General features: G+C 28.5%; 1 protein-coding gene across 1 annotated transcript; it reads right to left on the bottom strand.

Moving 5' to 3' along the window:
- Nucleotides 1-36: 36 nt before the first annotated feature.
- LOC114379593 (MLO-like protein 6) lies at nucleotides 37-8,572 on the bottom strand. Its single transcript, XM_028338280.1, has 15 exons — nucleotides 8,388-8,572; nucleotides 8,244-8,301; nucleotides 7,891-8,135; nucleotides 6,258-6,374; nucleotides 6,101-6,161; nucleotides 4,586-4,674; nucleotides 3,877-3,951; nucleotides 3,491-3,585; nucleotides 3,281-3,330; nucleotides 3,134-3,174; nucleotides 2,876-3,049; nucleotides 2,725-2,760; nucleotides 2,390-2,457; nucleotides 2,218-2,278; nucleotides 37-1,513 (listed from the first exon to the last, which is right to left on the bottom strand). The coding sequence occupies exons 1-15, from the start codon at nucleotides 8,496-8,498 to the stop codon at nucleotides 1,046-1,048; spliced, it is 1,749 nt and encodes a 582-aa protein (XP_028194081.1). The 5' UTR covers nucleotides 8,499-8,572; the 3' UTR covers nucleotides 37-1,045.
- Nucleotides 8,573-14,650: the final 6,078 nt, after the last annotated feature.

Genomic DNA, 14,650 nt, shown 5'->3' with positions numbered 1-14,650 from the left:
AGAATGTACTTGATTCTACATCGTTTCTCTTCCCAAAACCGATGTAGAATGTACATGATTCTACATCGTTTCCCTCCCAGAACCGATGTAGAATGCATGACTTTCTAAGTCAGTCATTGAACTGATGTTGTAGGGTCTCGGGTTTTCAACGACACCGGCCTACAACCACGCGTCGTAACCGATGTAGAAGGATCATTAGAACCGATGTAGAAGGACTTTTTTTTAGTAGTGAGCTTTTGTTGGTCTTAGTTAGTTTGGACTTCTAAACAACTTATTTATAGAAGAAAAATAAAGTAAGGATGGAACCTTGGATTCAAACCTCACATCGAACATTTTTTTTTTCATTTTCTAAACCACACATTTGTTATCACATTAGCATCATGTTATTAGTCACAACACGTCAGTTTCAGACAACTGTGTTAGCACCACGTACACCCCCTCATCAGCGTTACATGGCCATATCATCTCTAATAGCCCATGTCAATAAAAAAAAGTTAGAAAATGGATAGCTCACGGAAGGAGTTGATTGGCACTTGGAAAAAATTTCGAAATCAAATTTGCATAATTGAAAATAGGAGACTCAAAGTTGTACAATTGTAAAAGTTAAGAAAAAGGAAATGGTTAAATAGGTGGTAAAAATAAGTCAAATGAAAAAGAAAATGAATCGGTTTAATTTTATTTTTGGTGTCTTAACAAATTAAGTTGATCTTGACCCCTTCAAATAATCGAAATTAAACCATATTTTAAATTATATATTATATCTTAGAAATTCTGACTTTTGGAAGTTAACTTCCTACAATTTTGTATACAAATAATACATACAAGATCTAATCCTTGAAAGATTCACATTTCATATAAGATTTTCATAAACTTTCAATGAGTATAAGATTTTTTATACCATCACCCAATTAAATCATTTTTTAAATAACTTTTAAAATAATAGTTATCAAAGGGAACAAACTTAATGATTTCTAATTGAATGATAGTATAAAAAAAACTTTAAATCATCTGTGTATATACTATTTTCTTCTTATAAAACTTATAGTCATCTTTTCTCAAAAGAAAATTCTTTCTTGTGTTCAATATCAATCTCGTGTTGATTCGAACCTGAACTCACAAGGGTTGAGTTGGGCTCATTGATATTTTGTGGCGGATCATGATCTAGGTGACCCATTTCTATTTCATGGTGATGAATAGAACTAGAAGAAGAAGCATTGACCTTGGACTTATGGTGATGTGAGATGGAGGATGGGGGTGAGTCAATCTCATAGGGATGATGGGCCTCTGAGTCAAATCTTATTGGAGAAGTGGGATAGGTGTACATTTCACTATGGCACTGGCGTAGGAGATTGGCCTGAGACTTAGGTTGATTTGGGGTTGAGGGTGCAGATGAAGGGGTTTGCAATTGCAATCCACGATTTTGTTTTACATGCTTCTTCGCTGTGTGGTGCCAATTCCTTAGAGCTCTGGCTACTCTTTCATTGAATATGGTTGGTTTCATTGTTGAACCCATCTGTTATCACCCACAACCAATCAAATTTTGTTCATTCTTAATTCCCATTTGAGAAATTCTAAATTTAAAAAGGATTTTTTTTCAATAATTATTAGCTTGGGATGAGTAGGTATCATATGAAATTGTTAAAAATAAAAAGTTAGTTTATACATGTTAACTTACAATTGTTAAAAGAAAATATAAAAAAAGCAGATTTTTTTAAAAGAACATGAACTATATCAGTGAGTTTGTTTATACTTAAAAAAATAATTTTAAAATAAACATTTTTTTAATAAACAGATAAGATTTATTTCATAAAATAAATAAAAAATTATATTTTTAAACAGAAACAGTTTAGACAAATATATTTAAAAAATTAAAAATTATTTGTTTTATTAAAATAAACATATACTTTAACAAATAAATTAAATTTAAACAAAATGATCCAATATCATGCGAAGTGTTGGTTTTAACTAAGTTTTTTGCATTGTTTGCAAACATAAATTAACATATATGATAAAATTATTAGTTTTTGTAATATTTTTTTTGAAATTTATATATGAAATAATTTTTAATTCATCAATTAAAAATTTCGAAATTTTGTAGTGATAGTTAATAAACGCTGTATATGATTACTTTGATGAATAAATATGAAAATTTTATAATAAAAAATTGAAATGAAAAGATTAAATAAACAACAAGTTATGTGTGGAATGAATTGATACCTGTGTCACGAGAGCATAGAGAGGAAGAGTTACGTAGCTGCAAAGGAATTGAACGAGGACCCTGCCACATCATCCACGTTAATTAATTGTATAAAATTAATTAGCTTGAGACTAATATTGGCAAAGCTTTAGCATGAGTAAAATCAGTATGGATCTAGAAAATGGGACAAACCCCATTGTGACTTTGATCACCGCATCCTCCGTTTGGGAATGGAAACAGGATTTTATCCCAAATTGAAGCTGAAAAAAAGAAAAAGTTCCACCATTCATTTCATATAAGTAATTAAACTCAATAAAAAAACAAGATAGTGTCATTCATCATGGATGGATAAAAAAATGCGAATAGAAATATAGTAATGGCATTTATTCAGATTACAATTGCACTCATCACAAGTCTTGATCATGTAGAAATATAACAATAGCATTCATGTATTTTCCTGTGGAAATTTCGTTTTCATTAACCAGAGTAGTAGCAAGCAATACCGAAATTTATTTTGCGGCACTTACCGCAGTCCATGAAAAGTAGGCAAGCTGAAAAGCATTCTGTAGGTTCCAATGAGCACGCCAAAAAAGAGACATGTAAAACTTAGTAACTAAATTAACAATTTACATTAATTGATTGATGTTATTGCTATGAAAAAGTGGTATAAAGACATGCCTGAAAGAGCACGAAATTAATGAGGTAGAGAGTAAGTCGAGGTTTGTTAAACCAGAAAAGGTCATCCCCAGGTTGCACCAGTGGCACTCCCTTTACAACCTCTCCTCGTTGTTGAATTCTTTGACCCATCTTTGTTATTATCACTTGCAACTTGGCTCCAACTAATAGAACAATCTACATTTTGGGGACATTAATTATAATTACAATTAGAAAAAATAAATATATCATTAATTAAGCTAAGGTATTGCGTGTGCTTACGATCAAAGGAGCAAATGGTAGCCAATAATAAGAGTACCAGCCTGTCCGTATACAAATAATGTATGGAAATGTAAGTATTTATACTTTTAATTAGTAATTAATAAAATGATTTAGCTTAGTAAATTATTATGAGATGTACTCGCTTACCATCCGTGTGAACCAGGAGAAAAAGCACTGTGATGAACCAGATTGGAGTACTAAAAAATTAGAAAGAGAGCAGTTGATTATTCTATAATTATGTAAATCAAACTGACATATAGATGTTATTTTAAAAAGATGGTTGCTATTCTATATTTTTTTTTTTTTGTAACAAAAGAAACCCTAAAAGACATAGATGGCCCGAATTAAGCGAAAAACCTGATTTCAACGACCACTTTGAAGTCCTCTTCCAAAGATCTTTTGATATATTGCCGAAAGTCGAATTTCGGGTGACTATGAGGCCCCAAATGTGCCTAAAACCAATTAAAGTTATATTGGACATTTCAAAGAGTTTATACTTAATTCATTTGGACCGTTGAAAGTAATTTATAAGTTCTTGGGGCGTAAATATAATTTGTTTATTGTAAAGCAAAATTTATTTGTGTCATGTTGATTTAGTGGGTGAAAATAATTTATACAAAACATAAAGTTAAATTGGAAATAAATTTTATTCTATAAAGGAAAAGTGACATACCAACAAAAGTATCAATGAATAATTACAGAAACGATAATATATAAAATTGGTAATGGTGTAATGTGATTACCATCATAAATCCATGCCTCAGTGTCAAGTAATCCACTTTAGGAACTGACCGTACAAACTGCCTGAAGAAACAAACCTATATAATGCAATAAAGTAAAGCAAAGAAGTGATTCTTATGTAAAGAAAATAAAATAAGAAAAAAGTAAAAAAAAAAAAACGATGATGAGGAAAATTGGGTCAATTTGTTACAAATTAAAAAAAAAGAATATTAAGAATGCCATCAGTCGGAGCATAAAAACCTAAAATCTTATAAAAACTATCTAAACTTTTTGTCATTGGGTTGATTTTAGGGAATTGCTATGATCAATTATTTTTTTTCTGAAAGTAAATATTTTTACAGAAGTCATGAGACAAACTCTCAGAATATATAAATCATCCAAATGGATTTTGTTTCTTTCAACAAAGTCCTCTTTAAGACATAGAAATCACCAAAATGAATTTTATCTCTTCAAACAAAATTTTCTCCATACACACGAACTACGGAATTAACATCTGGCAGCATACTTAAACAACTTCACCATCTATCAATTTTACTAGAGCTTGTGGGTGATTGCTTTAAACATTAACTAATATGCACCAGCTAGTAGCTACATACTACAAAGCTTCATATATATAGAGAGAGAAAGAGAGATGAGATTGATATTTTTAATAGACAAACATATAAAAAAAAAAAAAAAAAGATTGGCATATAAGTATCGGGCATGACTTACAATCCAGAGGAGGACAGGATTTTGGGCCCAGAAACTCAGGTGTCTTCTCCCAAATGATGTTTCTCTCGCAAATCTAAATCGTTCAGGATCTGTGATAAAAACACATGCACAATATTACACCTATAAATGAGAGTTTTTCAACGTTATATAAATTATTTTCTTTTAGAATATTATCGTAAATTAAGAAATATTTAATTGATATAAAATTATTACATTTTAATTAAAATATCTTTATTATTAATTAATGGTAGATAAGGGAGGGAAAAAAGGTATTAATAAAAGAGACATAATTGAAAAGAGACATACATAAATATTAAGTGAGGAAATAATTAACAAAAGGTTTTTTACCTGATTCTTAATTTTTTAAAACAATTAGCATGTTAACCCGTGCACTTGAACTCCTTATTTGGTCTTTACACACATGCTAAAAAGACTTATCAATAATATATATATATATATATATATATATATATATATATATATATATAATTGATAAAATTATATTTTTGGTCCTCTAATTTGTCTCCAATTTTGATTTTGGTCCCCCTTTAAAATTATTGAAAAATTTTATCTTCCTATTTTATCCAATCATGCAATATTGATCTCTCAATCCAGAATTGAACATTGATTATTATAAATTAAGAAACGTTGATCACTTCTTATTAATGATGACTGTCACGTGTCATGTTCTAATTGAATCTTGAATCCATGGAAGATAAAATACATTATTGTTATCATTGATCAATCAGAACATGACACGTGACAATCATCATCCAATAAGAACGTGACACGTGACAGTCAATATTCTTTTGTAACAATCAACATTCAGTTTTGGATTGAGAGATTAAAATTGCGTGATTGGATAAAATAAGAGGACAAAATTCATCAATAATTTTAAAAGAAAAACCAAAATTGAAATTAGAGACAAATTGGAAAACCAAAAATACAATTTTCCTTGTATAATTCATTAGGCCTTTAAAAGAAATATATAATTCATTACTATTATATCAATGAAAGGTGATGAGTGACTTGTTTAATACATCTCCCATTTTGAGAAAGGAAATTTAACATATATTAACCGTTGGATTGATAATTTAGATAATAAAAAAATATTCATGAATGACAAAGATGAAAGTTGGAAAAGTCTTTATTATTAACTAATGGTAGTTAAGAGAGAGAAAGAAAAGTACTATCGATAAAGGAGAAAGATAATAAGTAGGTGAAAAGAGGATTGATACTTGATAGGAGACATATATAGTTGTTTTTTTGAAGTCAGACAAATATAATTACTAAGTGAGGATATATATAATTGCAGTATAAAAAAGTGAGGATATAATTAAAAAAAAATTAACTTCAGTATTAAATTTTAAAACAATAAATGTTTTGAAACAAAAGAGGAAGTTAAGACATGAATATTTTTGAAATAGAAGGAGTATATATATATATATATATATATATATATATATATATATATATATATATATATATATATATAGGCATATGCAGGCTACAAACCGTGTGAAAATTGGTACTGTGCTGTCTTGGTTTCCTCTTCCCATCGTTTCCACCTTCTCATCTATTGTCGCAATTAATTCAAGAAAATAAGTAACTCGATCAGAGATGTATCCAAAGGGAATGTTCAAAGTAAATGTACATATATATTCTTAATTACCTTTGCTCTACCCAGAGCTAGAGTGAGTATGCAGTAAAGGACATGAAAGACAGCCAGCACGAAGATAAATATATGGAGTTGATGAATACCCTCGGATGAGACAAACGGGACTTTACCCTACGCATTTTAACAATAAAAACCACATTAGATAGGACCCGGCTTAGTTAGGTTTCTACTTTCAAGTGACAAATAAATGGGTTTTTTAGGATATGGATAAATAAATAAAATTCAAGTAGTACTTATATATTGAGCATTTCTTGCGCGGGTTTCGATTAATTTAATTAGCTGGATTTGAAATTAGAATAAATCATAATATTTAAAGAAAACATGTATATTAACAGAATAATTTTAAAAAAAAAAATAAAATTGACAAGTTTTAAATGAAATAATAAAAACTAATTAATTCACTTTAAAATACAATATTTTTATTTTTTTAACTAGTCGTTGTTTCTTTAAAATACAGTGTTCATAGAATTCTAGAATAGATTTTCTTTTTCTTCTTTTTATTTCTATATTACTTCATTTTTCAATCATCCTTTTTTTGTTCTCATTACTCCCTTTAAGCTTTGACATGCATTCACAGTCATGGCGGATTCTTTTTTAAACCAAAAAAAAAAATGGTATTGAACTCAAAACATTATTATTATTGCTGGAAATTTCTACCCCTGTATTTACGGCAAAGAAAAATGCTCATTCCTTGGCTTAGTTACTTAGAAATTTCCCGTGAATGCATTTCTACTTAGGAAATTAACTCGTACATGGAGAAGTCAATATCGTTGTAAAATTAAATGAGGTAGGCTAACCTACTTTTTAAATATTTTTATTTATTGTTTGATAAAATCTTATGTTCGTTCCATTCACAAAGAATGGGCTTAAGTTAATGACATTGGTTTTAAATTTACCTTATAATTAAAGAATATTAAAAAATGTATTATTCATGCTTTTAACAAAGTTTATAGAAATGTTGTTTTTAATGTCTTTATCACTATATGTAATTCATATTTTAAACTAATACAGCTCTTTAATTCTTTTCAAAAGTACGTACCCTATAAAAGCAAGTCATTCTTTTATTTGTTTGGGGGTGAATTCGGTATTTAAAAATAACTTTAAGCTCTCATTAATTTGAATCGAGTAAAATATTTAGGGAGAACTATTTTTATCTTATCATAATAGTTTAACAAAAAAATTATAGAGTAATGATTAGCATACGCGCCAACTTGGGGCATATTATTACATGCAGGTGAAAGCATGAGAGAAATAAAAAATAATAATAAATCTATTATATGATAAGTAATTTGATAGGAAAAGAATAGAGAAATAAAAAGTAAATAAAAACAAGATAAAAGAGAGAGAACACATATTTACGGCAATAAAAGCAAAGACCAATAATTATTATAATTTATATATATTTAAATAATATTATTTCGTGATAATTATATGATTTAAATATTTAATTCAGTGCCAGTATAAAACATATATATTACATTGTTTATTGTTTATAAGTTGTTACATGTCAAAAGAAATTATAAGGATACCATAATTACTTAAACTTTTTTAATATAATAACATATATATAACGTAAGACAAAAAAAGATTATCATTAATCGACTCAAATGCATGAATACATACATACCGGGGGACAGTTGTCACCACCTCCCGCCGCCAAAATACGACGGTGATTTTGGTTATCGGAATCGAGAAAAGCCGCTAGTAATCTCCGACCATTATTGGTTCGGTGCTCTGACTCTTCCTTCTTCTTATAGTATTTTTTTGGACAGGGGTGAAATGTCCCCGCAACCTTTTCTGATATACATATCCTCGATATTAGACCTTGTCCTACCGTTAGGAGCAACGATATGAACCCCAATAGCATAAGCTCTGCATGCATGTAATCCAACTATCAATTAAGTTAATTATTTTTCACTGAAGCTTTGATTTAATTTGTCACATAAACAACTTTACTAATTAAATGGTTCAGACTCACACCTGATTTGATCTTTTCGAGTGCCTCGCATAGAGCTCTCTTGTGCTTCTTCTTCAACCACTATTTTCGCATGAACACATAGACAATATTCATAATCAAAATCAAATACTTACAAATGTAATTAATATACGTGTATGTATATATACCTTTCCAATGAGATGCAGGATGTGCTCGATCAAGATAGATATGGAGAGCAAAACGAAGCAAACAACGGCCACAGCCCATGTAGGTGTTTCCTGTAAGGTTTTTCCTCCCATGCTTGCTTCTTAATTGAGTTGCTATCATATACCTTCTTTCTTTCTTTCTTTCTTTTTTCTTTTTTGTCGTTCCCCGGAATTAATCTGAGTGTATAAATAGATAGCAGATGATGTGAGTAGTGAGTAGGGAGAGGGACCAAGTAAGCATAGCTAGCTCCCCGATATTGAACGGAAAAATCTATATGTTCTAGTAGTGGGGGAAACTGAGAAGAGTGAGGTACGTTCAAAGAAGGTTATTTTACTGTTTATTACACTTTTAAGAATTTTAAAAATAAAATAATATAACGAAATTTTATTGTTTATGACTTTCACGTATATACGAAAAGCAAGAGATTTGCCTCACTTAGCTTGGACTTTGATGCATAATATTTTATTTTATTTTTCACTTCTAATTAATATTTTTAATAACTTTATTCTTCTATTTTAATTTTTATTTAAGATTATTTATTACATTTATTAATTATTTTATTTTATTTTTAGTTTAATTTAATTTAATATTTATTCATTAAGAGAATAAATTTTATGATATGTAATTTTATAGGGGAAAAAAAATAAGATAAAAGAGAAAGAGAACACACAAAATAACTTCTTTCTAACAATTTATTTTTAGTTTTACATCAATTTTTGTGAATGAGAGGAGCCAAATCTTAAAATTAATTATGGTCAAGATGACTCACGAAATTTGATAATAAAAAAAAAATCAGTACCCTAATAAACCCTTTAGGAGTCAAATCCTGATCGTTTTTTAGTTGGCGTCTAAGAAACTTCTTATTTATTGCAAGATCTTATCAAATAAAGTTCAAAGATATTATATAATAAATAATATATTTAAATTAATTTAAATTTAAAATATAAACGTAGGAAGATCAACAAAGAAATGATATCCATATATAAAAATCAATTAAATTATCTTTAATGTAAAAATCATTTTAATGTTAAAGTATTTATTATTTTAGGAGTTCTAATTTGTTTTAAATTATTCCTTATTTTAAAAACTAAGAAGATACTATCCAATTATTTTTTAATATTATCATTTTTTGTATTTTTCTAAGAAAATATGAAAGAGTAAAATGGGATGGTGATATATATGGGCAGATGAAATTATATTAATATATTTTGAAATTCTGAATATTTAATATTTATTTATTATTTAATGACCCAATTATTTGAAAGATGCATTTTTTATTTACTTTTTTTAACATTTTGATTGATGATTAGACTCTACCGGATATTAACTTATATATTAGTCGTGTTATTTGAAAAGAAAAATAATTAAATATTTTTTTATCTTAACTCTCTAATTTATCAGAAATAATATATTATGATTAGTCAAAAATTCAATAAAAAATAAATATAATTTAATCAAGAATTATTTCTATCAAAAATCAAACTCAAATATTATTCAAACAATTTAATCTTAATTTTAAGTAATTAACCCTTTGTACTTCATCATTTGTTTAACAGTTGGTATATATAAGTCTAAGTAAATTTTTCTATCTATGAAATTAATGGAATGACGTGCCGACTTTGGAGATGCTTTGCAAGGGCACGTCCTGTTGATATAGCAGCCGAATATATATGTTCTTGTGTTCTAGCTTTTGCCTTGGATATATACATATTTGTTCAATGGTCTAAGCAAAACATGTCTTGCATGGAGTTAATTTTGCGTTGGTCGTGACTTTACTAAAATCCTAGTCACATCCTACATATATCTTTAACTAGAGAATCGAATAGGATTTTCATGACTGATAAAATTGTATTTCTAAGTAACTGCGTATTTAGAATTTGAAATCAAAATTACTGATTAAATTAAAATATTGTACTCAATTATCTGCACATTCAATAATAAATATGTTGATTCTCAAGTTTTGTGGTCAAGTCAAGCTTTTAAATTATCGATGCCTAATTAAATACCCACCTTTGTTACCGGTTGCCCTCTTCATCAGAACAATATTTCAAGCAACATGCATCTTAAATATTCATTGTTTTTAGATAATGATTCGCGCGCCCTTGTTAAAAATATTTGTTGCGTGATTGGCAAGGCGCCTACAGACAAAATTAATAAAACACAAACCTAAACTTCTTAATTAAGCACATATAGTTGCAGAAAAATCACCTAGCTAGCAACAATAAGCTAGGAAATTAAGGAAATCTGGAGGGACGTCATATATTCTCAACCCTAGTTAAGTGTATGGGAAAACCTTCTTAGTTAGGGTTCATTTGTTATCTAAGATGAGGTTCTTAAACCTCATTGTACTTGCGATCATTTAGACAAAACTACTATTTGTAAACACATATTTTCTGTTTTATTTCATTTTCTTCTTTTCTTTTTCATATTTATTGTTTTTTTTTTTTTTTTTACTTTTTCTCTCTTCCTTTTCTTTTTACCTTTTTTAAATTACACTTCACACGTACGTCCGAATGTCCCATGATGTGCTCACCATTTCTCAAAAAGAAAACGAGAGCGCGCATAGCCACCAACCCCACCATGCACCAAGCTACATGCCTTCTTCCATTAAGCTACATATTTTGGTCCCCTTTTTTTCTGGTAATTAAGAAATGGTTTCTTTTTGAATGTTGAAGACTATGAATGTTTAATTAGTTTGCCAACTTTGACTCTAACCATGAAACTAGTTAAGGGGCCGTACCTTACGTGAAAAACCTGTAAATTAAGCAACTCGTGTTGCTAGAGTACTTTTATGTAATTAATACTATTAACAACCGGTGATCAAAGACGTATATGTAGTAGACCTTTTCCCTTAATTTGTAAAGTGATTAAATTGTATTCTCTGTTTTTCTTTGTTATCAAATTGCAATTCTTTCCTTAGTTATTACAGTTAAGAATTTCTTACATGATCCCAAACTATAGTAATCTTTATATGATGTATAGTTAATTTTTATTGATATTTTTGGTAAATTAAGTTTTTTGCTCTATATCGTATAGAGATTAATTAATTACTAAATTAATAAATATGTGGTAGTCCAAATATGTAATGATTTCTCTCTAATTACGTAGGAATGAACTTTCACGACACTATGGTCTAAATTAAAATTAATGATAGTTACGGTGCTCCGCAATGACGAAAATGTCACAATGTCGAAATTAATCCAAGTATTCATTCTTCTATCTTTCTTGTTATATTTTTTTCTTTCGGGATCTTCTAGGAAATAATTTAGAAAGGAAAGGGTCGCTGCAACCAAGTGCAATTAAGATGATAACTACTTGTACAAATAAAAAGGGCACAGAACTGATCAACGTATTCTCATGGACATTAAAAGCTTGCTAGGTTTACTATTTTACTTGTTGCGATCGATCATGACTTCATTCGATCATATAGTTAATTACGTACGCAGTGAGGTTTCGCTTTCTATACATTATACTACAAGGCATAGTTGACTGTGCCTGTTCCTATATAGATTTCGTGGCTCAATTTTTATGAGGTTTAAACCATGGTTAATTTGGTGTAATACTGCAATTCTATTGTTTATTTGCCTAATTAAATATTATAAAATACTCAAAAAGTATCCAAAAAAAATCCTGAAACATACAAGCTAATTTTTTATTCATAATTTTTAATTAAATATATTATTTTTATTGATTTTTAATATTACGTAGTCGTCGCACACCAATTTTTAGATATAAGAAGGTTAACTAACTTATTTAAAATCAAGTTTATTTTTTCAAAAATATATAATTTTTTATTTTCTAAATTCCATTGATATCATTTATTATGAATATGATTTACATAAAAAAAATCTATAAATAGAATAGAAACCCGAAAGTAGATAACAATGTGTTGAAATTTAAAGAAAAGGAAAACTGCGCGTCTCATTTTCAAAATGAAAAGAGTAGAACTGATTAATGTATTTTTCAAGAAAGGACATTATATAGTTAAGAAAGAAAAATAGAATTTAAATAAAAGTAGAGTATAATAGACTTATAGACATGTTACTTTAAAAAAATTATATCATCAATTAAAAAAAATCTTTAATATATATTATTTATTCATAAATAATCATTATAAAAATAAATAAACTTACCATACATGTTTATTTGTTTTTCTTGAATATGTATAGATCGATATATCGCGATCATTTTACATATACATGTTTAGTATATAAATTTTCTATTGTTATGTTATTTGTAATGATAATTAATAAATCTCAAGGTCATATTTTTTTTCTCTTAAAATATATCGTCCAAGACTTACATTTACACATGGACAATTAAATACTGCTTGTTTTTAAGATTGCATTCTAGATAAGGAGTAAAGTTTTTTACTAAGTCGTGCATCACAGGGATAAGAAACTAGTAGATATTTGTATAGATCGATATTTTATTTCTTCTGATATGATATGCAGGTTTTTGCTGCACTATTATAGCAGATTAATGAATTCTAACTCAAACATGAAAACGTCATTCTCAGAAGTCAGAAAATTGTTGTCCTAGGCAGCATGTGCACTTAACTGTATGTCTCTTGTCGGTTCTATGGAGCATAGGCAACGATCAATGGAAATTAGATTGGAAAATACTATTTTAAGTCTTTAGAATATTATTTAAATTTAAAAAATGATATTATTTTATTTATATAATATTGTTTAGAATTAAAGATATATTTTTTAAATTAAATATTTATTTTTCCTTTTAAAATTACGATACTAGATTTATATATAAATATTTATCCTAAGTGAGAGAAAGAAGTCATATTGAAGGAATGTTTATAAATTTATCCTAAAATTGTATTATGAGATAGAACGCTGATATAGAAATGAGTTTTCAAACTATGTTAAACAAATTGAGGTTAAGATTATGAATGTAGAAGTGATAGTCCAAATCACGTTATAAATTTATGATTTTTTTTTATTTTGTTTATAATGTTATCTCTTATTTTTTATTGTATGATTTTTAATATACAAGTTTATTTTTTTTTCAACACTTATAGATTTTTATGAAATAAGTACAAAATAGTATATACTAATTAATAGATTATCACGCGTATGAATGTGTACAACAGTATTAAAAAAAGAGAGTTTAATAACTATATATATATATATATATATATATATATATATATATATATATATATATATATATATATATATACACCGTGTAAAACAGCGTACAAATAAAATTGTGTGAAACAAAAGTTAAATAAAAACTTATAAAAGAATAAAGGGTTCAACTATTAGTCAATGCAAAAATGGCCCAAACAAAAGTCTCTTATTTTTTCCTTTTCCTTGTCTCATCAGGTAGTTTTAGAAATTCTATCTTTTCTTATTATAGATATTTATGATTTATTAAAAATAAAAATAATTTATTTAGTTACAAATTAGTTATTAATTTAGTTTGTTACAATTTAATTTAATTAGTTATAATTTAATTACAAATTTAATTATATAAGATTCAATCTACTCATAAAAATTTATTTTTGTTCATTTTAAACATTATCCAAATTAATATTAAATTTTTATTTTCTCTCTTTTTTTATCTCTGTCATTAATTTTAACATGTTATCAGACCATTTATTTTCTCTCTCATCCCTTTTATCTTTGTCTCAGTTCTTGTAATGTTGGTTGTTGCCTCTGTTCTTCCCTTGCTTGCTTTACTTCAGCTTCTCTCTGTCTCACTTTACGTTCGAGCTTCTTGCTACGATGAACGCACCCATCATTGACCCCTTACAGGGAGATTTTCCAGAAGTGATAGAGGAGTATTTGGAACATGGGTGTATGAAATGTATTGCCTTAAATCGTCGTGGTACACTTCTTGCTGCTGGGTGCAACAACGGAAGTTGCGTTATCTGGGATTTTGAAACCCGGGCCATTGCTAAAGAGCTACGAGATGATGAATGTTCATCTCCAATAACCAGTGTCTGTTGGTCAAAGTGTGGTAATCGAATTCTTGTATCTGCTGCTGACAAGTCATTGTTGTTGTGGGATGTTATGAGTGTGTCCTTGCCGCTGCCACTGGTCTCTCTTCACCACGCCACTGCGCCGCAGTTCCACCTTGCCACTGCAGCATTCACATCCTTCGGCACGACATCGCCGCGATACATCAAACAACACGCCATGTACTTGCCGTGGCGAGGGTCACACTTGGCCATCATGGAGGATGGCTCAAAGGCACTGTTGGTGATCTCAGCAACGGAAAGCTG

This window comes from Glycine soja, chromosome 12, assembly GCF_004193775.1.
Source record: "Glycine soja cultivar W05 chromosome 12, ASM419377v2, whole genome shotgun sequence".
Classification (NCBI taxonomy): domain Eukaryota; kingdom Viridiplantae; phylum Streptophyta; class Magnoliopsida; order Fabales; family Fabaceae; genus Glycine; species Glycine soja.
Note: the sequence above shows the minus strand (reverse complement) of the source record. Positions and strands in the feature narration are given on the sequence as shown.

Excerpts from the sequence above, each read along its gene's own strand:
- LOC114379593 (XM_028338280.1), bottom strand. The coding sequence starts at position 8,498 with ATGGGAGGAAAAACCTTACAGGAAACACCTACATGGGCTGTGGCCGTT. Across the intron at positions 3,331-3,490 it reads AAAGTGGTCGTTGAAATCAG|TACTCCAATCTGGTTCATCA; the intron begins GTTTTTCGCTTA and ends CTAATTTTTTAG. Across the intron at positions 1,514-2,217 it reads TCTATGCTCTCGTGACACAG|ATGGGTTCAACAATGAAACC; the intron begins GTATCAATTCAT and ends GGGTGATAACAG.